This window comes from Cynocephalus volans, chromosome 7, assembly GCF_027409185.1.
Source record: "Cynocephalus volans isolate mCynVol1 chromosome 7, mCynVol1.pri, whole genome shotgun sequence".
Taxonomy (NCBI): Eukaryota; Metazoa; Chordata; class Mammalia; order Dermoptera; family Cynocephalidae; genus Cynocephalus; species Cynocephalus volans.
This window is the reverse complement of record NC_084466.1, coordinates 64,257,451-64,282,089: the sequence shown is the minus strand read 5'-3', so window position 1 is coordinate 64,282,089 and position 24,639 is coordinate 64,257,451. Positions and strand designations below refer to the sequence as shown.

Here is a 24,639-nt window from a genome sequence, read left to right as displayed (position 1 = left end):
CCAATCTAACGAATCTACATCAAGCAGTTAAGTGTTCTTTGGGATAATGTAATGAAATTAAAAATATATTTTAAAGATAACTCAAACAACTATTCTTAGGAATTTAAGGTCAAAGAAGTAATACCAGTAAATAGAAAAGATTTAGGAGTGATTAAAAAAACACTGCAAATCAAAACTTTTAGTAGTCTGCTAAAGCAATATGTACAGGGAAATCCATGGCCTTAAATGCTCATATAAGAAAAGAATAACAACTAGAAATTATTGAGCTAAATAGCCAAAACTCCAGAAAATAGAAAAAGAATAAACCTATAAGAAAATAGAAGAAAGGAAATATGATAGATAAAATCAGAAATTAAGGAAATAGAAAATAAAGAACCAACAGAGTTGGTCAATAAAGTCAAAAGCTGATTAAAAAAACAATAATTAAAACAAACTTCTGAAGAAATGAATAAAAAGAAAGAATGCACAAATTTACAATATTGGAAATAAAAAGTAAAACCAACATAGTAGAAACTTTAAAAATACAAAGTTTTTCCGTTGTTTAAATACTTAGGTTCCTTCTGGAAAATTCCCTAACAACTATTTTCACAATGATGAAACTGTCCTAAGGCTCATGGAATGCAATGGAGACAGTGTTCAACAAGGTAACAAAGGTGAAAGTGCTTAGCAAACCATAAAATGTCAAGGAAATATATCCCACTCCCTTCTGTTATTTATGAAATAGTACGACCGAGGGATAAATCACTTTCCTCTGTCCTCTCCAAAGTAAAGAGTTGTTGAAGGGCTCAGATATGATGGTGTGAAGCCTAAATTCTATTTAGCTATCAAGAAGTGGTGGTGATGATGATGATGATTACAAAAACCCACACCTTCTTTTACATGTGTATTTTTTTTTTATTTCCCCTTCCTTATCTACAGCAAGCGTTATAAGACTTGATAAACTGCAGTGTTCTTAGAGGAACTGTAAGAAGTTGATTATTGATGAAATGGCAATGTTTCAAAGGGTTTTTATCTATCTAGTTAGAAAAATAAATGTAATTTGTAGCTGGTTCACTTTGGGCTTGCAGAATAAACTTTGAGAATTATTATAAATGAAAAATCTATACAATGTACTAGGAGTTGGTATTTACCTCATTTCCAGAGAATAAATATTCAGCACAAAGATCTTGACAACTCTATTTCGATCATACACAGAATGGAAAACAAAGATGACAAATTCTCACAGCACTCTGGCTATCAAAGCCATAATATCCTTTTTGTGTCTCTCTGTTCTTTTTTTCAGTGCCAACACTGATCGAAAAAACATCTGTGATCAGGTGATGTGTATAACGGAAAAATCCTCTTTGGCAGTCTTGTCAAGTATGGGCTATACTAAAAAGAATGGAACCTGATAAGAAATATCCAATTATTAACTCATTCACACTTAATAAAGCCTGTCCGCTACCGATGATGCCAATGGACATAATTTTACAGGCACAATAATTTATAAACCCGTTAAAATTTTTAGGGATCACTGGCATTAGGTTCCACCTTGAAAACAAATGACCAATGAGCACTTGAAAAGGCAAAACTTCAGCCATACGTGGCTGGCTGTACAGGAGGACTGGATGACCCAATGGCCTCTTCCAACTCTACTATCCTATGAAAAATATAGGATTTTCAAATTTTAAGATTCCAACTTTCAAATTCCAACTCAGTTCACTATGTTTTGGTCTTTCTGCTGATCTGTCATTTCACAAAATACAACCTAGCTACCAAACTCCAGCTCTCTCTGTATATAGACTATACCCATAGTAAAGTATTCTCATTTTCCCTTTGAATGAGATAAGATCTTCATGAAAGATACAAGTGGGATACAAGTTTGTATTGAATTGAGTAGAACTCCTTCCCTTTTCCAGTTTAGGAAGACGCCGTCAATATTCTCATTTTCTAGAGAGAAGAAACACCGTCTTGCAATTGACCTTCAGAAAAATGTCTGTGCAAGAAAAGGGTACATTTCTTAGAGATGATGAAAATTAATTTTTAGTTCACAACAAAAAATATAAAATCTGTGCTTTCTAAGGCAACCCTAGTGTGTAGGATACTTTCTCCAACCCTTCAAATAGAGATATTCTGAGGATTAAAGATTATTTCTCAGAATGACTCCCAAAGGAATGTGGGGATACAGGTTATACGGCCATCAGGAAGTTGGCTCTTTCTGTCCATTGTTCAGCAGCCAAAAAGGATGCCATGCTGTGGAGAAAGCAGCCAAAGCAGATTCCTTTTATGGTGTGATAACATTTTGTTCAAGAGACTGCCCTCCCCTTTACAGGCAATCCCTCAGTACCCACTCCTGGTAGGTTGGGAGAGACAGGGGCTTCCAACAAATAAACCAGGCCTGGCTGGGTGTGTTTCACCCTAGGAAGGTAAAACCACTCACCACAAGCTCTGCAATCAATTCTGTAAAAAAATTTTTTTTAAAAAGTTCTGTAAAGAACTTTCATTTTTTGGCGGCTTCTATCCCTGAAATTCTCAGAGATGAGACTTTTACGCCAAGGTCTCTATTGTTAGATTCACCACGCCTGTACTGTTGCCAAGAGTTTTGCTACTCTGGGTTATTCTATTTTGCTGAGGTACATTTTCTTCATAAGTCTCATCAACAACAACCTCTCCAACAACTTAAAATAGAGTTTAGACTTGGGAGGCTTTCCTGTGTAACTCAGGTTCAAAGTGTTTGTTCCTATATAGGAACAAGTCTCGCTTCATCATTTTTATTGTTCTTGGCCACATTTCTTGGATTAAGACACTTTATAACAGGAAGAAACACAGTGGCACATATACTAAACTAACATAAGCTTTTGTTGTGAACACCAAGAAGCAAGGATTAAAAGCCCAGATCTTCAAACACAGGCTTACATAAACAGCAATAAATTACTATTTTCCACAAAAATAACATTTCTATCATGTGAGAAAATGTGGAAAACACTGAAGTGCTTTTAACTGCCTTTCACAGTGAAGTGTTTTTCATGTACTGACTAAGCCCATCTCTGGTCTAAGACAGGAATGAGGTGGTTGGCACCGAGTAGCCTTTTGCCTTTTGACATTTATAGATAACATCACTAAGAGATCCTGTCAGCCAAGAGGCTGTGACATACTACTACCACCACCATCACAATTATCATCTACATCATTATCGTCACCATCACCATTGCCATCAAATATTTATGGCTGTTTACCCTGCTGGAATACACAATACATCTCAGAGGGTGTAATGAATTCTGAACGTTATCCATAAATTCAAAGTAGCTTCATATGGTATCTCTCCAACTTTGGAATGTAAAAAATCAGAATTTTCTACATTTGATTTATTAAGAGAGGAAAAAAAAATTTAATGCAGTGAGATCATGTTTAATTTTAAATACACAAACAAGATCTGTGAAAATCTGGAAAGCAGCTTCTTTGCACTATCTTATCTAACAAGTCTTTCTTCATAGTTAATAGAAATATGTGGGAAAATCCTAAGTACTACAGAAAAGAAGTGTTTTGGGATACTTATTTATAAAACAAATGAACTTGCCTGTTTGTTAAAGCTCTTTCCATGTGCTATATTTGATACGGTCTACCTTAAGTGTGGGCTCAAAAGTAATTTAGGGTATTTCTTTAATTTTCTGAAATTCATATTGACTTCCCCAATACATCTAAATGAATAATAATGTTATACTTTGATTATAAATTTCTGTCTTGAATATAAGCTTCTTTCTTTGGCATAATATCCTATTTATAGCTATTACAGAAAAAAAAAATGGATTGAAGGCAACTCAGTAGCTCTTCTATAAGACAGTGTGTCGACAGCACCCTGAGTCTCTGTTTCCTTTTCAAGTGGAGGAATTGGCAGCCTCTCCCCAAAGGCCAAAAGTCAACAAAGCTGACTATGTCCTTTTACCCTACCCAAGAAAAAATACATTTTATTTTGTTGACTTAATAATATTCACGAGGGGCAGAAAAGACATGGAAAGGCCACAACGGCCAATCCTATTGCCATGAGGGCGATAGACACAAGCACAATATTCTGAGTTCCTCCGGGTTACCAGCTTGTGAATGGCTGGGAGGGAAGTGGTAGTTTTGAGGACAGGAAGAACTCACATAGACAACACTACCATGTGGATGATAACTACTCAACATCTTAGAAGACTTAACAATTTAATTGCATGCCATTGGCATTTCCCAGATATCATTACATATTTGAAAGTAAAAAGATATGACAGTCTACCTACTATTTCACAAGCTACAAATAAATCTTTCAGGCAGGAGCTATATTGCATTCTACCTCAAATTACTCCCAAACTGAGAAATAACTCAATTTCAAGGGTTCAATCCTTAGCAGATATGTTTCAACTAAATTTAGTGATCAAACAGGAATTAAAGGCCTTATAATTGAATAACACCAGATGACCATCTTCCTGATCACTTTAAAGCTTGCCCTTGTTACTATTTTTTGTTTACACATTTATATCCATGTAGTTAATTTTATAGGAGATATCAAAAATAATTATATTGTATATATAGTATCTGGCTTTCAAAAAGTTTAGAGGATGGGGCTGGCTGGTTAATTCAATTGGCTAGAGCATGGTGCTGACAATACCAAGGTCCAGGGTTTAATCCCTGTAACAGCCAGCCTCAAAAAAAACAAAAAAAAATTTAGAGGATAGCCATACATTTTCATACACCCTTATAAAATACCTCTGGGAGGCAAAGACATACTTATTCTTAATTTTCTCTATTTAGTTATCAAATTCCTCCAAAGACGACATGATTCAATACAAGAGAATAGGTCTCAAGCATGGTAATATTAAAAGTAGGAGATGTGAGCAAAGAAAAATAGAACAAAAGACAATACAAATGGGAGAAGAGAGAGAAGCAAGCATGAAATGAAATAATCAGTCAGAAAATAAAATTTATAGAGTTGGGTCCCTAATGGTCCCTTTATTTCTTTCTCCTTTCCTTTGCCTAGGAATTCATCACAAAACTTGGTTCATATTATGCCGCATGTTATTTTTGGCCATCATTAGATTAAATGATTTCTTTCTGTCTTTGCCATAAGGAATCCTGAGATCCATACTCCAATATATTCTTTCCACCCTTCTGAAAATAGCAATAATCTACTCTCAACTAGGTACAACATGAAACTCATCATACCAAAACCAATTTTACTAATGTTTTAAAAACATAATATAAACTTTAAGATTATATTATCTAGTGTTTTTAGAATTTTATAGTCTACATCATCTCAGAAGAATATGTCACCTATACCCAAAAGTTTCTCAGTGCATATGGACTTAATATAACTATGCAAAGTTAAATCTATGTACTTATTACATGCAGGACTTCTAGGGGTGAATGTATCACAGCAGGACAGGAGTGGGTAACTAAAGTAAACAGATCACTACATACGCTTTTGGCAAATGTCTTAGGGAAATATTGAAACAAAATCTGTAGACACCACTATGCAGGCTCCACCAGGCAATTACAAGATAATTAACATTCTGCTGTGGCAGAAACAGCAAGAAAACTCAAAATGGTCACATTAATTAGAAACCTGCAAAAGTGAGAATTAGATATATAAACCTCTAGATTATCCTAACAGTAATCTACATTTTATTTACCAAAAAGAAATTAAGGACACTTACAAACATGCTGATATGGATTGAATTGTGTTTCCCAAACTGTATGTATTGAAGCTTAATCCCCACTGTAACTGTTGAGGGTGGGAAATCCTATTATGTAATTGAAAGGTGGGGCCTTGAACAGTTGATTAGATTCTGAGGACCATGCTTTAATGAATGGATTAATAATGGTGGTCATGGGCATGGTTCTGAGGGCTTCAAAAGGACAGCATGTGAGAGTGTCTCTGTCTCTGCTTCTGCTATCTTGCAATGTAATATCCTGTGTCACTGTAAAGCCACCACCAAAGAAGACTCTCACCAGATGTGCTCTCTGAACTTTGGACTTCCCAGCCTCAGAAACTATAAGCAATAAATTTTGTTTCCCTACAAGTTACCCAGTTCCAGGTATTTTGGTATAAGAAACAAAACAGGATTTTTTTCAACACTGACGAAAAACATATGCACCTCTATGGAAATGCAACGGAAACTCATTTTTGGCTGCAAAGAAAGCAGAAAAAGGCCCATAATTCTCAACAGTAAACTAAAACAAAACTAAAAAATTATGGCATTATTTTCTATCATAAATTGACGCTATACTGGTTCAATGGGAATTTTGAACTTTAAAGTTGGATATATTTGTTATGCTGCACAAGCCCTGCTAATCAGGTGCTACCCTTTGCACACCAAGATAATGCAACTGACATAAATAAAGACTACGCTCAGGCCTGAACTTGGGGACCTTGTTTTTGCAGTAGAAGTAGATTTGAAAAAACAGCTCCCCTCCCTCTCCTGGAATCCCAGAATTGAGGTAAGAATTCAGAATCTGACCAGAACACCCAGCTGCAAAGTCTAAAACCACGGTCTTAAAATAATTGATTTTCTTAATTTCAAGGCTACTCGGAGTCATTAATATGTTATACTGTTGTATATAATCAGAGAGTCAATGCAGACTACTAAACCATCGTCAGTAAGCACTGACCTAATTTAATGGCATGTAAAGTCAGCAGTCTTCATATCTGGCTCGAGTTGCTCAGTGCTCCTTCCTAACTTTCTTAAGAAGTCTTAAAGTGAACAGGCTCAGTACTGGGTACCAAAGCCCAATGTGACCAATAACCTTCAAAGACCAGCAAGGCTTTCTTTTTTCTTGCCCCTGATTTGTCACAACTTCCAAATTCTTCTTCACTTGCTTTATCCTTCCTCCTTCAAAATCTGCATAAATACCTGAGGACAACATACCTACAACCTTACAAGCAACAATTAGACAAAGAGTATAAATGAGACAATTTAAATCATTTTTTTAAAAAATCTTGTCATACTGACATTCAGGGAAGTCTAGCACCAAGAACATTAATAACACTACAAATTTATTGTTTTTAAAAATTTCTTAAATGATCATTGTGTGATTAGTTCAAAGAGTGATTGGGAATTGCAAAGAGGAAAAAAACTAAGCATAATGATTTTATATTTCTTTCATGGAATTTTATTTGTAGTTAACCTACCTCAAGTTTAAGTAAGTCAGCATCTGCAGATTAACGATGGCCTCAGGAATGACTCTGATACAGTTGTGATACAGATTAAGAATTTCCAGTGATACAAAATGGCACAATTCCATTGGAACTTCAACCAGTCTGTTTTTAGATAAATCTATGAAAAAGGGAAAGAATATTTTGTTAATAAATTTTCAACATAATTAATAAAATCTTATCAACCATGATCACTGTTTTCCTTAACATTATAAATTTAGATCAACATTATCATTTTTTGCACCTCTGTTACTACAGCGTTCTGATTTCTATTTCCTAGCCAAATTCAGGGACATATGGGTTATGGAAAGGCCAAAACACTGCAAAAACTTTTTAGCTATCTAAATTAACTTGTAAACCCAGGCCACATAAGGGGAACATTTCACTATATTCGAAAATTATCTGAAACTCATTCTATCCTAGACAAGTATATAAAACTCCATCCTTTAATATATCTGAATGCATATATTTACCATAATTATTAATTCAACTTCTGTATTAATAATATATATTGTCTCTCTAGCTGGGGTGTAATCTCTCTCATCCACAGGGAATATGTCTTTCATATCCTCTGCAAGTGAACATATAGTAGACACTAAACTAATATTTTATTCACTAGAATTACTGAGTACCTATAATGTACAAGACATCTGATATATCAATTTCTACATCTATTAAGAACTGACACTGCGTCTGCCACATGACGAGCAGTAAAACTGGACTCCACTGGCCAAACGTACCAAAGATGGTAATAATGGTCCACCAAGCAATGCAGCCATACAGTATGGTTTACACTATCACCATCCCAACAATAAAATTATGAAATAGTCCTTAATATCTAAATCTAGGAATGGTAGACATGACTGTCAAATACCAGAAAACTGAATACAAGAAAAGAGCCACCACTCTTGAAAACAACTCAATAATAGATCACCTCACTCTGTATCAGGAGAGTCTCAAACTGTATGAATCAAAAATGTCCAGTAAATGATATGTTACATTTACTTGAGGGAAAAAAAAAAATAGGACCAAAGGAAAAAAACATAGAAAACTTAAATAGGTCAATACCATAAATAAAAAAAAGTCAAAGAGCTGTCTTCCCTGACTGTGCCTGCAATAAATAAAATACACAAATAAACAAAAGCAGGACTAGATGGCTTCAGAGGGAAAATTCTAACAAACTTCTAAGGAATAATTCTGATAATATTTAAACTATTCCAACCCATATAAAAAGAAGAAAAGTTTCCAAATTCTTATTTAAAAAGTGAAATTTAATAATGATACTTAGCACCTATCAAAGAAGGCACACAGACGAGAAACTACATACAAACCTTCATTCTAAATATAGATATAATGCTAAGTTAAAAAATTAAGCGGAATTGAGCAACACATAAAAAGATTAACACTGAATGAGTGGGGTTTACTCTAGCAATATAGGCATCTTATATTATTAAAACAATTCACCATATAAATAGACCAAAAGTGATGAGAGAAAGAAAGAGGAAATGCTTTTATTTATTCTTAATCATGGAAGACTAAAAATGTTACTATTAAAGTCAAGGTAAGACAACACTACTCAATTACTACTATTATTTATCACTGTTCAGGAGGTACTAACCAAAAGTATGAGATGAGGAAAGAAAAGAATCAAAATTAGGAAGAGGATATAGTTATTATTATTTGAAATAATATAATTGTTTTCTTAGAAAATCCAAGGGCATCAACAGAACAAGTATGGCCTTCACACACACACACGCACGCACGCACACACATGCGCGCGAGCAAAATAATACAAAAGACATAATTTATGATAATAGCAAAAAAGGCAAAACACCTAGAAAATCTTAAGAAATATGCAAAGTTTATCAGAAGAAAACTTTAAAATGCAACACAAAAGTTAAACCAATTAAAAAGATATTCTACCATTTTAAATAAGAATGCTCAACATCAAAAAGGTGTTAATTCTCTCTAAGTTATACCCATATCATTTCATGCACTCCTAATTAAAAATAATACTTCTAGGATTTTTTTAAAAACTACTGGTGTTATTAAAGTTGATTCTAAAGTTCACATGGTAAGATAACAATGCAAAAACAGTGAGGTATCTCTCCAAAAAGAGGAGCTATGAGAGGAATCAGCTCTCTCAGACATTAAAAATACATCCTAAAGCAGTGCAGTGGACAGATGGGAAGTTCAATGAAACAAATTTCAAAGATGGGAAATGTGCCAAAGACACAGACACACATAAATCAAGTATGCAACAAAGGTGCATTTCAAATTAATAAGGAATGGATGTAATGGCAGTAAGTAGTTGGAAAAAACTGAATAGCCATCTGAAACAAACAAAAAATGGATGACTAACTACCTCACCCTTTGATCTCAATAAATTCTAGACGAATCAAATGACTGTGAAAAGAGAAACCATAACAGTACCAGGACAACATGTGAGAAATCTGGGTTTATGATCTTAGAATGGGGAAAGCCTTCCTATGAATGGTATAAAGCAAGATTGATAAATTGGACACATTAAAAACAAAATTTATAGCATTTTAAAATAAAAACTCCACCATAAACATAAATGATAATCAAGAAATGGGGGGCAGGTGGGAAGTTCTATAATTCATAAGGTTAATTTTTATACATATAAAGAGCTTCTACAGTCAACAATAATAAGAAATATAAACAAGAAAAAAGGAAAATGGATGCAACAGATGCCTCACAGAAAAGGAAATACAAATGACTCTTAAGCATATGAAAAAATGACCAACCTCACTCCAATTAGAGTGTACAAATTGCAACTACATGGGGTTGTATTTTTCACCTATTAGACTGGTGAATATCAAAAAGTTTGATAAACACATTGTAATGCTCCAATGTAATTGAAGACATGGTGATGTTAACAAAGGACATTTCAGTAATGTCTGCCAGAATTACAAATGCACATATACTTTAACCTGGCAATCTTTCTCATCTACAAATATGCTCTCATACATATGCAAATGACCTATTTCTTAGCATGGTCTGAAATAGCAAAAGATGGATAGCAAATTAAATATCAGCAAAGGGCTAGTTAAAATATATTATTAATAAATATTATAAATAATACTACAATTAGATCCATCAATATTAATATAATATTAATTCCATTTCATTTGATGGAATATAATATTAAATATCATATTTTATCACGGAATACTATTACTGAACACCTCTTAAAGTGAATGAAGCAGCTCTATATGTGCCAATATGGAACAAACTTCAAGATATATTGCAAATGTTTTTTGTAAAGGCAATTACAGGATACTGTGTATAGTTTTTATGTTTTTTAATGAATATTTAGATAACTGTTTAAATATCAGTAGATTATTTCTGGAAGGCTATACAAGAAACTGATGAAAGTGGTTGTTTCTACAGAGAGAATCTCTGGCTAAAAGGAGGGAGTGGGAGTAGACTCTTCTCAGTATATCCATTTGTACCTATAGAAATTTGAATGCATTGCTTATTTGATTATATATGTGATACATTATATATACATTATTATAACATATATAATAATCTGTGTATATATACATCTCTCTCTCTCTCTTTTTAAACAGTAAATCCTCCCATCAGCATTCTTATTCTTTCTCTACACCAACAATTTATGTTTGATTTGTAAAGAGTTAAGAGGCCACAGCAAACTGTGAAGTCTCTCATATTAGATTAAGGGAAATACTGAGGCAAGCTTCCTTTCACTAATGTTTAGAACATTATCAGAAAAAAAACCTCCAGAAGTCTCTTGTGTTCTTTCTTCCTGAAACTCTTTACTAGACATGGTAATCTTCATGTGCTACATACAATGCTAGAAACTTGCCCAGAAAATTCTTATGTGTTGTTTCCTTCAAGTTCAACTCAAAGAAAATTCCATTCCAAATTTTATCCTTCCTAAGAATTGCTAGAATTATTCTATCCAGTTGAATGCAAAAGAAATAGAATACATACAGGTAGAATGTTTTGATAACTATTTTAAGTAATGATAATATTTTCATTAGTTCAGTGTTACTAATTTTTTTTAAGCAAAAAAAAAAAATATGGCATTTTTGTAGAACTACTGTCATAAAACTACAAACCTTTCAAAAGATAATGGAACATCAAATTAATATGAGAAACCACCCTAACCTGAGAGCTGAAGACTGGATCTTAAATCTCTACTACCACTTGAGATATTTAAGTTACTAAATTTTATAGGTCTCTGTTTCAAAATAGGGAAAATTAGAGTATATGAAACTTGATGAGTTCTGACATTCTTTTCAGACCTAAGATTTCTGTGAATAAATCAGATATATTCAGAATTCAAGTATGTTACATCAAAAATATTCAGAATCCAAGTAGTTTTGTTTCACCATAACCATCAACAGTAGCAGTTTGATATCACAAAATGTTATAAAATACAAACCCACATATAATTAAATGTTGGCACATCCTTTTAACAAATTTGTCATTTCATTGTAGAATCTATATTCTATCATATAATTAGAATTTTTAAAGTTTTCTGTTTTCACACTTGGAGAAAATGTAATGGAAGGAGAAAGAAATTATAAAATAGCTTATAAATTAAGCTAATATTTGATTCTGGGCTAAATTTCCTAACAGCACCATGAACAATTTGGAAAAAAAAAAATGCCTAGAAGACTATGTTCCAACTAATGTAGGAGTCTGGTATTTTCATTACTATTTACAGTACAGATTTTATTTGCTCTCCTCCCTTATCTTCTCCTCCACAATCTCCAGATTTGAGGGGAAAGTTTAGCACTTTTCCTCCCCCATAATTTCTTCCCTGGCAGTCTGATTTTGCATACCAGAAGCAGAAGCTGTGTAAGGGCTGGTCAGAGCCCTCGAGAGATGGGATTAGTCCTTCCTGTTGAAAGAAAAAGGAAGTAACCCTGGTAAAACCTGAATTCCCCATTCATTTTAAATTGTATCTCATCTCTTCCATTTAGTTCTTGTTCTTAATTGTGCTATTCTGTATCTACTTTTTCAGGAATCCTTTTTGAAAGGGGACAGGCTATACAGCATAAAGTTACAAGGTATTGACAGTGGGTATCTGCCCTGCCCAGGCCTACACTGCCAGCCAAACGAACAGATCTCTGCATCCACTGAGTTAGTGAGAATTTACTTATGCAATGGCCCCCCTCATCCAGGATTTGTGTTAGTTTCTACATAAAAAGGGAAGAAACTGTATTACAAAATCGACACATAGCTTAGATTTTTTCAATGCCTATACAAAAACAGTTGCTAGATTAGCACTATGCAAGTTAAAACAAAACTGAAAAACAGAAAAACAAAAGCTTTCTGTTTTGTTTAGTTTAATTAACCATACACTGAATTATTTCCGTATTTATCAACATATACTAAGTATATGGTATCTAAAGAAATGAAAAACCACATAGGCCTACTTCAAGGAGTTTAAACTTCGAAAAGTACGATGAGGTTAACCCAGAATGATCCATAAGGCAGAATGTCCTAATTATGCTTTTAAAGAGGTCAGCATTCAGTGGAAACGAGAGGAAAAAGAGTTGGCAAAGTTTACCATGCACTGAGCACTTCCAGCATGACAGACTCTAGAGCTTAGCATGTGGCACATCATTTAAACCACTGCATGCAGCAGTATTACTGCCAACCTAAAGATGAGGAAACTGAGGCTAAGAATGCTTATGTTACTTGCTCAAAGCCACAGAGGTACCTCTAAAGCTTGACTGGGTTCCCCACAGGAGACCACCCGTTCTCCATGGAATAATGCCAGGCAAGACCATGATGTGTCCTGTCGCTATAGTAATAAGAACATATAACAATCAAATCTTCACTGCACTTTTATTTGTCCAAAATTCAACCAAAAGAAAGCCAGCATGGTCTGTGTTTAAGCCCAGAAGGCAAGAAAGTTATCAATATCATGTACAAAAAGGAAAGCACTGAAAACAGTATGTCGGCTGATGGGCTTAATTTTGGAAGTGATTGCATGAAGCTTGGGAAGTAGAAACCCTGGCTTGGATTGCTGATACTAACCTTACATGAACGCTGTTTCACCAAATGGGTTTTCAAATACATGACTTGCTTTTTCTACTCGTCTCTGAGCATCATTTAATTCTCAACTAACTTTGAGAAACAGTATACAAAAAAAGGGCATGTATGCTTTCCTATGCTTTACTTCGGCTAATATGGAAATTATCTTGTACCTTTGGGAACCCACTAACCCCCCATGTGGACGATATCTAAAAGGGAAGGGGAAGTCAGTCTGCATTAAGATGTTTGACTTTGATAATCCGGAATGGAAAACCCAATTATAAATAGTGAGAAAAAGAAAAATGACATAAAAGTATTCCAAATGTTTTCCTGCTAACCAGAAACAGAAATAAAACAAGGCGTGATCCCTCTTTAGAAAAAGGAAGGAAGGAAGGAAGGAAGGAAGGAAGGAAGGAAGGAAGGAAGGAAGGAAGGAAGGAAGGAAGGAAGGAAGGAAGGAAGGAAGGAAGGAAGGAAGGAAGGAAGGAAGGAAGATCCTTGTTGTAATTAAGACGTGAGAGGGGAGTCAATTCATGGTGTGCACAAACATGTAAGGGGTCCTAACCTGGCCTATGAAAAGGCAGACCCATGCCAGAGGGCAACACAGCCCAAGAAGGTGCATGTCTGTCTGTCCTACTAGAGATTACAAACATATCTATGTGTGAGCTATGAAGATTCTCCAACTCAGGAAAGACAGAAAGATGAAGAGCTCGTAGATAACAGGCAAATGTTAAGAAGGCAATTAGTATCTTCATCTTGAATGACAACCAAAACCAGGGGGGCGAATGAGTCAGGGACTGTGCCATGATCCAGCAGGGTCTGAGAGACAGAAAGATAAGTAAGCTTTTTAGAGCTAGAGATAAATATGGATGAAAAACTTGTGTTTGTGTTGTTTATTGCTCTGATTCTATTATAACTATATAGAGGTATCAATGAATTGGCTTGTGAGCTATTTTCCTAATTTAAACATTTGCCTAGTGTTTCTCAACCTTTTTTGGCACATTGGAATCACTTAAGTTTTTAAAAATCCCGAAGCTCATGGCCAGATGCTTCAGGTGTGACTTGGGCATCAGGATTCTTGGAGATGTGCAGTTGATTCACACTAACCTAGGGGAATCCCAGGTAAGAAGATGACTCAACCCACCTCAGCTTTCCCTACCTAAACCAAGCCTAAGCTGATAGTGCTCTCCTAGGTTTCCGAGAAGGGGTCTAGTTTGAACAGCAGGCTAGTATCTTACCAGGTACCCTAGTTTGGGAAAGGAAACCTTACCCAGTCCTGAGTTAACCATTGCTAGATTCGATTCTTACTCCAAATTCCTCCTCAGCAAGTTTCTGATACAATCAGAGCAACAAAAATGCAACCTGGAATGGAGTTGTGCATATTTTGAACTGGCCATCATCATAGAAAATTAGTTTTTGTTTTTCTTCACTTAATCCTCCCACAACCTAGTGAGATAGGTGTCATTACCATTCCCAGTTACATGCAGACACCAAGGACCAGAGAGGCTAGGTAACTTGCCTGAGGACACGAAGCTGGGAAATGGCAGAGCCAAGAATTAAAGCAGATTCGTAAGACACCAAGGTACTATCTTGATCCTTTCCTGATTCAGCCTCACAGGACTGCCATACAGAGAAGAACAGTTGTTCACATGGGTATATTTGTAAAAAGAAAAACAATTAACTGACCTGTTTCAGGTGCCTAGTCAGTAGGTATTAAATGGATTCCATAGCTAGCTAGTAGAGATGATGTGGAATGTCCCCAACTCAAAGAGGTGACAGATGTCTGAGCTGATGTCTATGCTAAGTGCCCTGATATGATCCTTGTGATCATACACAGTATGAATGTACCCAAATATCATATTGTACTCCATAAATACATACAATTATCATGGGTTAATTAAGAAAAATAAATTAAAAAGAGAGAGGAAAAAAAGAGAAACAGAGAGTAGAATAGTGGTTACCAGAGGCAGGGAAAGGGAGTGGGGAGAGGGGCTGGGGAAAGGTTGATAGACTGGTACAAAGTTACAAAGCTACAGGTAGATAGGAGAATAAGTTCTGGTGCTCTAGGGTGACAATAGCTAATAATATTGTATTATATATTTCAAGAGAGCCAGAAAAGAGGATCTTGAATGTTATAACCACAAAGAAAAGATAAATGTTTAGTGATAGATATCCTAACTATTCTGATTGGATCATTATACAATATATGCAGGTACTACAACAACAGACTGTACCCCATAAACATGTACAATGAAAATAATTCATTAATAATAAGAATAATAAAGATTCCATAGCTCTGCACTGAAAATAAGTGACCTCTGACCAGGTCCCGAATATTTTCTCCAGAAAGAAGAGCACGTGTTGTCGGTGCTTTGTTTCCTCCACCCACATCAAGCCGGGCACTGTCCTTTCTTGCTGGAAACCCACCCTGGGGTGACCCCAGCTCTGTGTAAACACATGGCGGCAGCAAAGCGGAAGTGCAAAACCACGTCCTCCCCACGCCACCTCTTAATCAGAGCATTCACGTGAGAGCTGTGCTGCCAGAAATAAAACAATACCTGTCGCTGCTGCCAAAACAAGCTGTGTGAATCCCTAAAATAAAATAGCCAAATGAGTAAAAATAAGCAGGGGAGGGCAGAAAAACAGTCAGAGGAATCTGGTGTGCAGTTGGCGCGAAGGAAGGCCTGGTGGTGTTTCTGTATGAAAAAAGAAAGTGCTGCCTCCAGAGGAGCTGGACCAGGCCCCACTCTCCAGCAACAACATCCTGAGCATCAGCCACTCACTGCCACCAAGAGCAAGCACCGGCAGACAGGGACAGCTGGGAACCTCATTGGCAATATCTTGCTTTATGGTGAGAAGAAAAGGTCCAATCTTGGAGGTCAAAATCATGTTCAGTTCCAACAAGACCAAATGACACCATTAACATGTAGTGATGGCAATCTGATTTTAGAATGGTAGCACTAACCATGGTGTTTCAATAATGGGGTTGAGATGTGTGTCCTTCATGTACAAATCTAAAGCCCTGCCCCACCACCATGTGCATGGGACCTGGTCTCTCCCTCCTGAGGAGGAGGACTGCTCTGTGCCCGGCCATCTTCACACTTTTTTTTGGCTCGTCCTGGGACCACTGCCTTGGTGGAGACAGTCCTTGGGTGGAGGGAAGGCCTGGGGTCACCTGCCCTCTTTGGACAATCTACGTCCCTCTTCACCTAGGTAGGCAAGGGCCTCTCTAAAAGAATCTCAGCCATATCTCTCTACCCATCCTGAACTTCCTCCTCCTGCTCCTCCGTATCCCTGGTGTCTGTACCTCACTTCCCACTCCTCTCTCAGCAGACACCCCACCCAGCCCCGTGACTCAGCACCCACAGGGGCACCCACTGTGAAACACACTGGGGTTCGAGAGGCCAGCTCCAGACAACTGGGCACTCCCCCTAGGCTGACTCACCCCTGACCCTGCAGACAAAACCATCTGACACTTCCAGGGTTAAATGGGCGCAACAAATAAGCAGATTCCTAAAACTTTCATGTGAGTCAAGATCTCAGGCTGCGTCTCAAAGAGATCAACACAGAAATCATGTTAAACAATAGAGATTTGGTACGCAACTCCTCAGTAGGAACCATGAGGTCTCTCCAGATCATATACATAAAATTTCAACATATCCATCTTAACCCCCTTACTCTGTTCTACGTTTTCTTTTTTTCTTAGCACTTAGATATTTATTCATGTGTTATGACTGTTAATATTCTCTCTCCTCCTCCTAGAATGTAAGTTCTATGAAAGTTGGGATTTTTGCATTATTCACTGATATGAAGTAAACTTTTAATACATATTTGTAGAAGGAATTGATTGAAAATGTGCTAGGAGAGGTCAGACAGTTCAAGGTTAAATCTTGGCTCCACCACTCAGCTGAGTGGACTTGGAAATAATTATTTAATTTCTCTGTGCCTTGATTTCTTCACCTGGAATGTGAGGAAAATAATGGGACTGGCCCCACTGAATTACTGAAAGAATGAAATGAAATGATATATACAAGGCCTGAGAGCACAGCCTGGCAGAGGGAAGCACTCTAAGAATAATCTCTTTTACTACGTTAGCCATTACTGGGTTCCATGAGACACCAAGAAATAAGGTCTGGGCTGGGAAGGAGCTTAAAATCTAACTGACAACGCATGAAGCACACTCTACATGCAAAAAATAACAATTCTGTATAATGAGTGAAAAATTTCTCAGTTTGAACACTTCCCTTTGCACTAAATTAAGGTTTCTCTAGCTCCATCCATTGATCAATGGATCTATTCCCTCACTCATCAAGCATCAACTGTGCCTGACACCTCCGTATCTCATTAACGTTGGGAAGAAGAAGTGAGATGAGGCATACAAAGCAGTTAGCAGTGTCTAGAATTCAACAAGTGACAGCTGAAGAAAGAAATATAACTAGGACACAGCTCCTGATCTAAGAATCTCAAGTGCAGAAAGGGAGAGAGACACATAGCCCAATAAGTAAATTGTAGAGAGAAGTGTGGGAATCAGCAGGGGCACGGTTATTGCAGGAAATTGGGTCCCCAGGGGTGCAGAAGAGTCCAGAGGGCTGCCAGGCAGGGACAGCATGGCTTGGCGCTCTGCTAGGGACAGGGCACCTGAGACCCTAGGCAGGGACCAGAGCAGGTGTGGGACCAGCTCCTAGCAGAGCAGGCTAATGGCGGCTGCTTGGGTAGTTTTCTGGGGTGCAAGAGGGAGAAGACTTGGGGTTTTCTGGGGTGCAAGAGGAAGGACAAAGGTCTCTGAAACTTTCCTTTGTGAGGCTTAAGAGCTCAAATGACTCTTCACTAAATCAAATGATTAAGTATTTGAAGTGTAACAAATACCTTGTTGCTTGACTAAAATTGAGCAGCTGATAACAGTATCTTACAGCCAGTTCAGGTAGTCTTTGCCATGCTGTAATTAGAGGAACACTAGTTGCTAGTGATTAAAGGATCTGACAACTGCTGCAAGGTGAGTAATTTGGGGAACCCAAAGAAAGTGAGTCCCAAAGACACTAAGCAACATTGACCTCCCACATGCCCAAACTTACATGACTTTGCTGGGGTCAGAGAGGAGAATGGATTTCTGTAAAGGGAGCTGGAAAGTGAGAGAAACAAACACTGTGAACTCTGTGGCTGCAGTCTTGCTGGTGTTTTACTATCATTCCAGGCTTACTATGAGAATGAAACAATGCACTGTTGTGAGTTGATGATTACATAAACATTGAAACTTTCGACCATAAAAGAAATGCAGTTTGCAGAAAAGAAAGCCCTTTACAATAAAAACGATCAAACCATAAAGTTTTTCCAGGATTTTTACTTTTATTATTATTATTTTTTTTATTTTTATTTTTTTTAAAGATGACCGGTAAGGGGATCTTAACCCTTGACTTGGTGTTGTGAGCACCACGCTCAGCCAGTGAGCGAACCGGCCATCCGTATATGGGATCCGAACCCGGGGCCTTGGTGTTCTCAGCACCACACTCTCCCGAGTGAGCCACGGGCCGGCCCGGATTTTTACTTTTATTGGAAGCTTTTGAAATCAAATATACTGTGAAACGGTCTATTAAATTTCAGTTAACCATAACCCTCAATTAATTAGATTATTTCTTATTATATACTTTAAAAACATTAGGAAAATTAATATTAGCCCTCAAAGGTAAACCGAATGGAGAGGTTTTACAGTTTACATCGCACATTCATATGTATTGATTTTTGTCTGTATTAAAAAAAGCTTTTCATAGGCAAATCAAACATTATCTTTTTTTAAACAATGTATTGTAAATAATCTCAGGCATAAAGTCATGTAAGATTTTTCATCATCAAAGACAAAACTATTGATCCTCTAAGAGACATTTTAATTTGGCATGGAAATGTGTTAGTACGTTTTAAAAGAGTTCCAAGATAAAGAAATGAATCTTCCCTTTTATCTGGAGTGTATTACATATCTACTAGCCAAATAACCACTACTCAAGTTTTCTAAATACTTGTGCTAAACTTAGAGTGAGGATAATAGCCATCATTTTGAAGTAAAAATCATGCAGAATTCAAAATGTATACCACATAGTGTTAATTACATCAATAATTGATTAATCTCAAAAGGGCAAAAATTCAAAAGCTACCCACAGGTTCTGTGCCACTTTCAACACATCGCTTAAGAAGTCAAAGGATGAATCATTACCACAAATTTTATCAAAAATCCCTCAGAGATACTACCAGTGATATTTCTAAGTAGATATGATTCAGGAAATTAAAGCTACTGTGCCAAATTTAAATTTAATATCTCATAAGAAAACAAATTTTACTATGAGTCTATTTGAATATCCATAGTAATTTTCCTCATACTTAATAAAAATACCAATTATATCATTAATGACATTTTATGTGTATAAAAATATTCAGAGCAGCCTAAATTATAATTTCATTTGTATGTCCTTCTTGGAAAACAAATTGTTTGGGGAAATTTTAAATTCATCTTTACTATCTTTTGGATAAAATAAGAACGTGACATTTCAAATGAAGCCCATAGTTTTAAGAGAGGGAAATGGGCAATTAATTATGCTTTTCTATTTTGTGAAAGCTGCTTTTCTGTAGTCACTCAACAAATATTTATTGTGCACCCACTACATGCCAGTAACAGTTCTAAGCAGTGCGCAGTCTCAGAAAACACTGGCAAAAACCCCTGCCCTCCAGAACTTACATTCTAGTGAGTGACGTAAACAAAACTAACAGGTAAAATATATGGTATGTTAGCTGGTGGTAAGTTCTAAAGAGAACAAATAAAGAAGAGAAAGGAACTAGGAAGTATGAGGGAAGGGCTTCAATTTTAAGCAGGGTGACCAGGGAGGAATTCACAACTAAGGTGACACTTGAGTGAACAGCTGAAGGAAGTAAGAGAGAAAGCATGGAATGCCTGGTGGGGATAAGCCTTTCCCCCAGAGTGAACAGGAGCAGAGAAGCCCTATGGTGGGAGCAAGGCGGCATACAGCAGGGACCCTGGGGAAGATTGTGTGGCTCCAACAGAGGGAACGAGGGTGGGAAAAAAAGAAAATGAGGCCAGGGAGGTCATAGTGTAGCCAATCACGTAGGGCTTGAGTACAAAAATTTGGCATTTACAGGCCCCTGGAGGGCTTTGAGCAGGGTCTGACTTACCTTCTAAAAGGCTCTTACTAGATCTGTGTTGAGAACAGACTGTGAAAAAGCAAGGGCGGGGCAGGCACTGGAGAGGGGGCTATTGCACTCTTCCAGGCCAGCTAGGACACGGGCCAGCCTTCAGTAGTGCGGGGGAGGTGAGGGGAAGGGGGCACGTTCAGGCGACAGCTTTTGAAAGCAGAGCTGACGAGATGTGCTGATTGGATGTGAGTCTGAGATAAAAAGAGCCGTCAACTATGACTCCAAATGTTGGCCTCAGGAATTGGGAGAACAGAGGTGCCATCCTCAGCTGTGGGAAGCCTGCGGGCAGATATTGTGGGGCAGGTACAGAGCCATTCTGGAGACCTTAATGTTGAGATGCCATCAAGATGTGCATGTAGACATCAGGTAGAAAGGTGTGCAAGGCTGGAGCTCAGGGGACAAAAGTTGGGAGTTGTCAGAGTGTAAACAGCACATAAAGATCACCAAAGGACTGAGTGACAATTGGAGGAGGGGCAAGCACGGAGCCCCAGGACACTCCATCATGTAGAGGCAGGAACATGAAGGAGACGAGAGGGAGTGGTCCACAGAGAGGAGGAAGACAAAGCAGGCAGGTCCCCTGGAAACCAAGCGAAGAAGGTTTTCAAGGAGGAGGAAGTGGATCCGCTGTGCCCGGTGCTGCTGCTGGGTAAACAGGCCAAAGACGGAGAGCTGACTGCTGCATCTGGCCAAGTAGAGGACACTCGGAGACACTTGCGCGGGAGGAAGTCCAGGGAGGAGCGGGGTCCTGAAGTAAGAGGAAGGCAGACAGGAAAGGAGGAATGAACAGGGGAGACATTTATGAGGTAGAATTGGCACAGCTCAGTGATCGATTAAATATAGAAAACGAGGAGAAAGGAATTGCTGAAAGTTATCTGAGGCTTTCGCATGGGTGAATGCCCAGAAACGTGCTACTTGCTCAAAAGGAATGAAGGAGAAGAAATAGGCTGGAGGGGACGGGGGCAGTGAGTGGGAGAGGAATTTAGTTTTTGACACATAGTTCATAATGAGTTTAGTTTTTGACATTTTTATTTAAGATATCTATGGAGCAACCAAGTAGAGAGTCTGCAGCCCATGAGAAATGTCTTGGCTAAAAGGCAGGCTTGGAAGATATCAGCATATAAATAAGGAGTGGCCAGGTCTGACGTCACTCTGGAAAAATGTGAAAAATGAGGAGAGAAAATGAGCTAGGAAAGAACCTTCCAGCAGCTGCTACCATAAGGCCAATGCCTTCCTTTTTCCCATCACGACTTCTTGTAATAGAAGAGGCTTGGCTCCATGGCCCAAAAGCCATGATGAGTCCTGGAATTCAGACCCCCTGAACCAAAATCCAGTGTTATTTCCACTAAAGCACTCTGCCCCACATGTTTATTACACAGTTCAATAATAATGACAGTGTTATTCTGACACTCTGACCAAGTATGTGTAACATGATGACAGAATTTAATTGCCACATCATCACTCACTTTTTAGGAATCAAACGTGATCCATGCTTTAAAGATAAATATTTTTTTGGTTATACTTAGGGTCACTATCAATTCCCCGAACAACAAAAATAGTGTATGCTAAAACTACCAAGGAAATTGAAAAGTTAGACTCCTTCCACAAATACTTCCCTGGGCAATTTTTTTTTTTTCTTAGCCCAAAAATATGAAACAAAGAGTAAACTGTCTACAAAGTGCCTGGTTTTCTAATTTTTAAAGTTCACGTTTAGCTAGGGCAGCACTGATAAGAAAGACATTTTTGTGATGGTGACTGAATATAGTATATCATTGTGGAAACATGAATTTTAAGGCTAGAAATAGTTTATTTCAGATGATTTCTGCATCTTTTTTTTTTTTTTTTTTTTTACAGGTTTACTTGAAAGCTTCTTGCTGAACTAAAAAGTAATAAGATTGTTGATCGTAAAATAGGAACTGTTTCACATTATTATATACTTGAAACTATAATAGACATAGTTTATCTAAATGATTTAAGGAAATATATTTAACTAGTGTATTATTTTCAAACAAAGCATTTCTAAAAGATTTAAATGTAAACAAAATGCTTATTCTCTTGAGACCTCTCTTTTTCCTCTCATTTTGATGATATAATTCACTCATCCAGAGTTCATGAATAACAAATAATGAAAACATAAGGTTTTCTCAAAAGCTCTGAAAAGAGGTACTGTTTCTGAAATATAATCAGAACTTTACCCTTTTCAGGCTTCTTGCATTATGTTTTAAACTTAAAGACTAAATAGGTTTTATCTTTTCATTATTAATTGCATTGTAAACAATTTGCAATCCAAATCTGTTAATCTTTTTTACTCCCCTGAATTCAAATTGCATATTAGTCCCATACTAAAATGGAAACAAAAGTGATGCAAAATTATCCAGTGTTTGCAATGAGAATTCTCTAGGTCTTCACCATGATTCACTGGGCAATAATTGCCACCATATATGCATCGTTATGGGGCATACATATGGCACAAGCTCAACAAGTCTTCCTAACTAGTAAGCAGGGGACTGCAGACGGGGCCTGCACAAGTTTTTGTGGCCACTAACCATTTTTGAGCACTTAGTGTGTCCTGTGCACAACAAGTGTTTTCTATGAATTAGCTCATAATCTCATAAAAACATAATGGGGGAGTTATTCCCACTTGCAGAAGAGGAAACTAAAATACAGAAAGGTAAAATAATTTGACCTCTGAGACACAGATAAAATGTAGAAAAGTTGTGAATGTACTTAATGTCACTAAACTGTACACCTAAATAAAAATGGTTAAAATGGTAAATTTTACGCTAGTGTATTTTACCACAATAAAAAAAAAACACACTAAAAAACTAAAAAAAAATAAACAGCTAGATCTGAACTTGACTCATAAATTCCAGGTAGATTAAAAATTTAACAGTAAAAAAATAAAATAAAATTACCAGGGGAAAAAAGTGGAAAAGCTGGGATTCAAACCCAAGTAATCTAGCTTCCATGTCCATGCTACATACAAACAGTCTTCCACAAATTGCTATTTTATGGGTGAAAACTACCCAAAGTGCTATTTTATAGACCCACGTCATTATCATCAAATTAACTTTCATAATAACTCAATAGTATTTCGTGGTTGCTGGAAAATATGCAACGTACTGGGCATGTCTGGCTGCTGAACACAGGAGGGAAAAACCCCAAGACAAGGTTGGAAGCCACCTAGAAAGCCTCAAAACTGCAACCAGTTCATTCCTTGTAAAGACACAGTCACTCTCAATAAGCATTTCAAATGAGACTACATGCCAAGTGTACTCAGGAACCTACTTCTGGAGCCTGCAGTTTAGGGGGAAATGTCTGCTATGGAAAGGATGCAGAAAATAATCACACTCATGTTTTAAGAAACCACATGCATACAGCAGAGAACAAACAAAATTACAGTTTTCCAAAATACCTCAGAGTTGAAAGCTTGCAAAAAGCCTCAAATCTTTACTGCTGATCTAAAATAGAGTTCAGAGAGAGGAAAGAGGGGGCAGATCCCAATCTTGAGGTCTCCCAATGGCCTCAGACAAAGATTCCCAGATCTGAAGGCAGAACTAGAAGGGAGCTGGAGTGGGACTGCAGAACCCAAAAATAAAACCAGGTTTCCCCAAAGCCTCAATTCACAATGAAGAGTTTATAAATGCCTTATATATATGACCATTCATCTCACTGATTTTACCATCCTTCATATATTAAATTAATTAGTGTTTTCTCACCATTGTTCTGGATATCAGTTTAAATGCATTTTACAAAGGAAGTAAAGTCAAAATGCACCTCTCTCCATGCATTCAAACTCTCAATGCTAAATATAATTTCCATTTAACAAACAATGCAATCTTTCCCAGTTCCAATTTCTTAATGCACACAAAAGCTTGGCAGAGAACGGAAAGAGAAACAGAACCAACTGCTTGGCAGAGCTCATATCAAATTGTGGGACTTCAGAAGAAGTACATGTGCCTTGGATACTTATACAACAGGCCATGCTAAAATAACAACAAAAAAATTTTAAAAAACATATCATTATATTCAGATGACCCTGATTTATAAAGTCCTTAAGTCCACCCTTGCTAAGTCTAAATAATCAATGTCATTCTTTGATCAGTTTGCTGAGGAAGGAGTAATCATAAATAGTGACAACCTTCAATAATTTTGGCAGCTAGGACCACAAGGAGAAGTCCCACTTTTATAACTTGTAATCAACTGTCATTGCAAGGAAGAGAACAATATTGTGACCCATCCAT

General features: G+C 37.0%; 1 protein-coding gene across 2 annotated transcripts in view; it reads right to left on the bottom strand.

Moving 5' to 3' along the window:
* Nucleotides 1-24,639, bottom strand: part of LRCH1 (leucine rich repeats and calponin homology domain containing 1) — a 186,492-nt gene that overhangs the window by 87,143 nt on the left and 74,710 nt on the right. For both annotated transcript variants that reach the window (XM_063101723.1, XM_063101724.1), the window contains exon 2: nt 7,142-7,286. In XM_063101723.1, the coding sequence (XP_062957793.1) occupies nt 7,142-7,286 (145 nt within the window). The remainder of the gene's footprint in view (nt 1-7,141; nt 7,287-24,639) is intronic.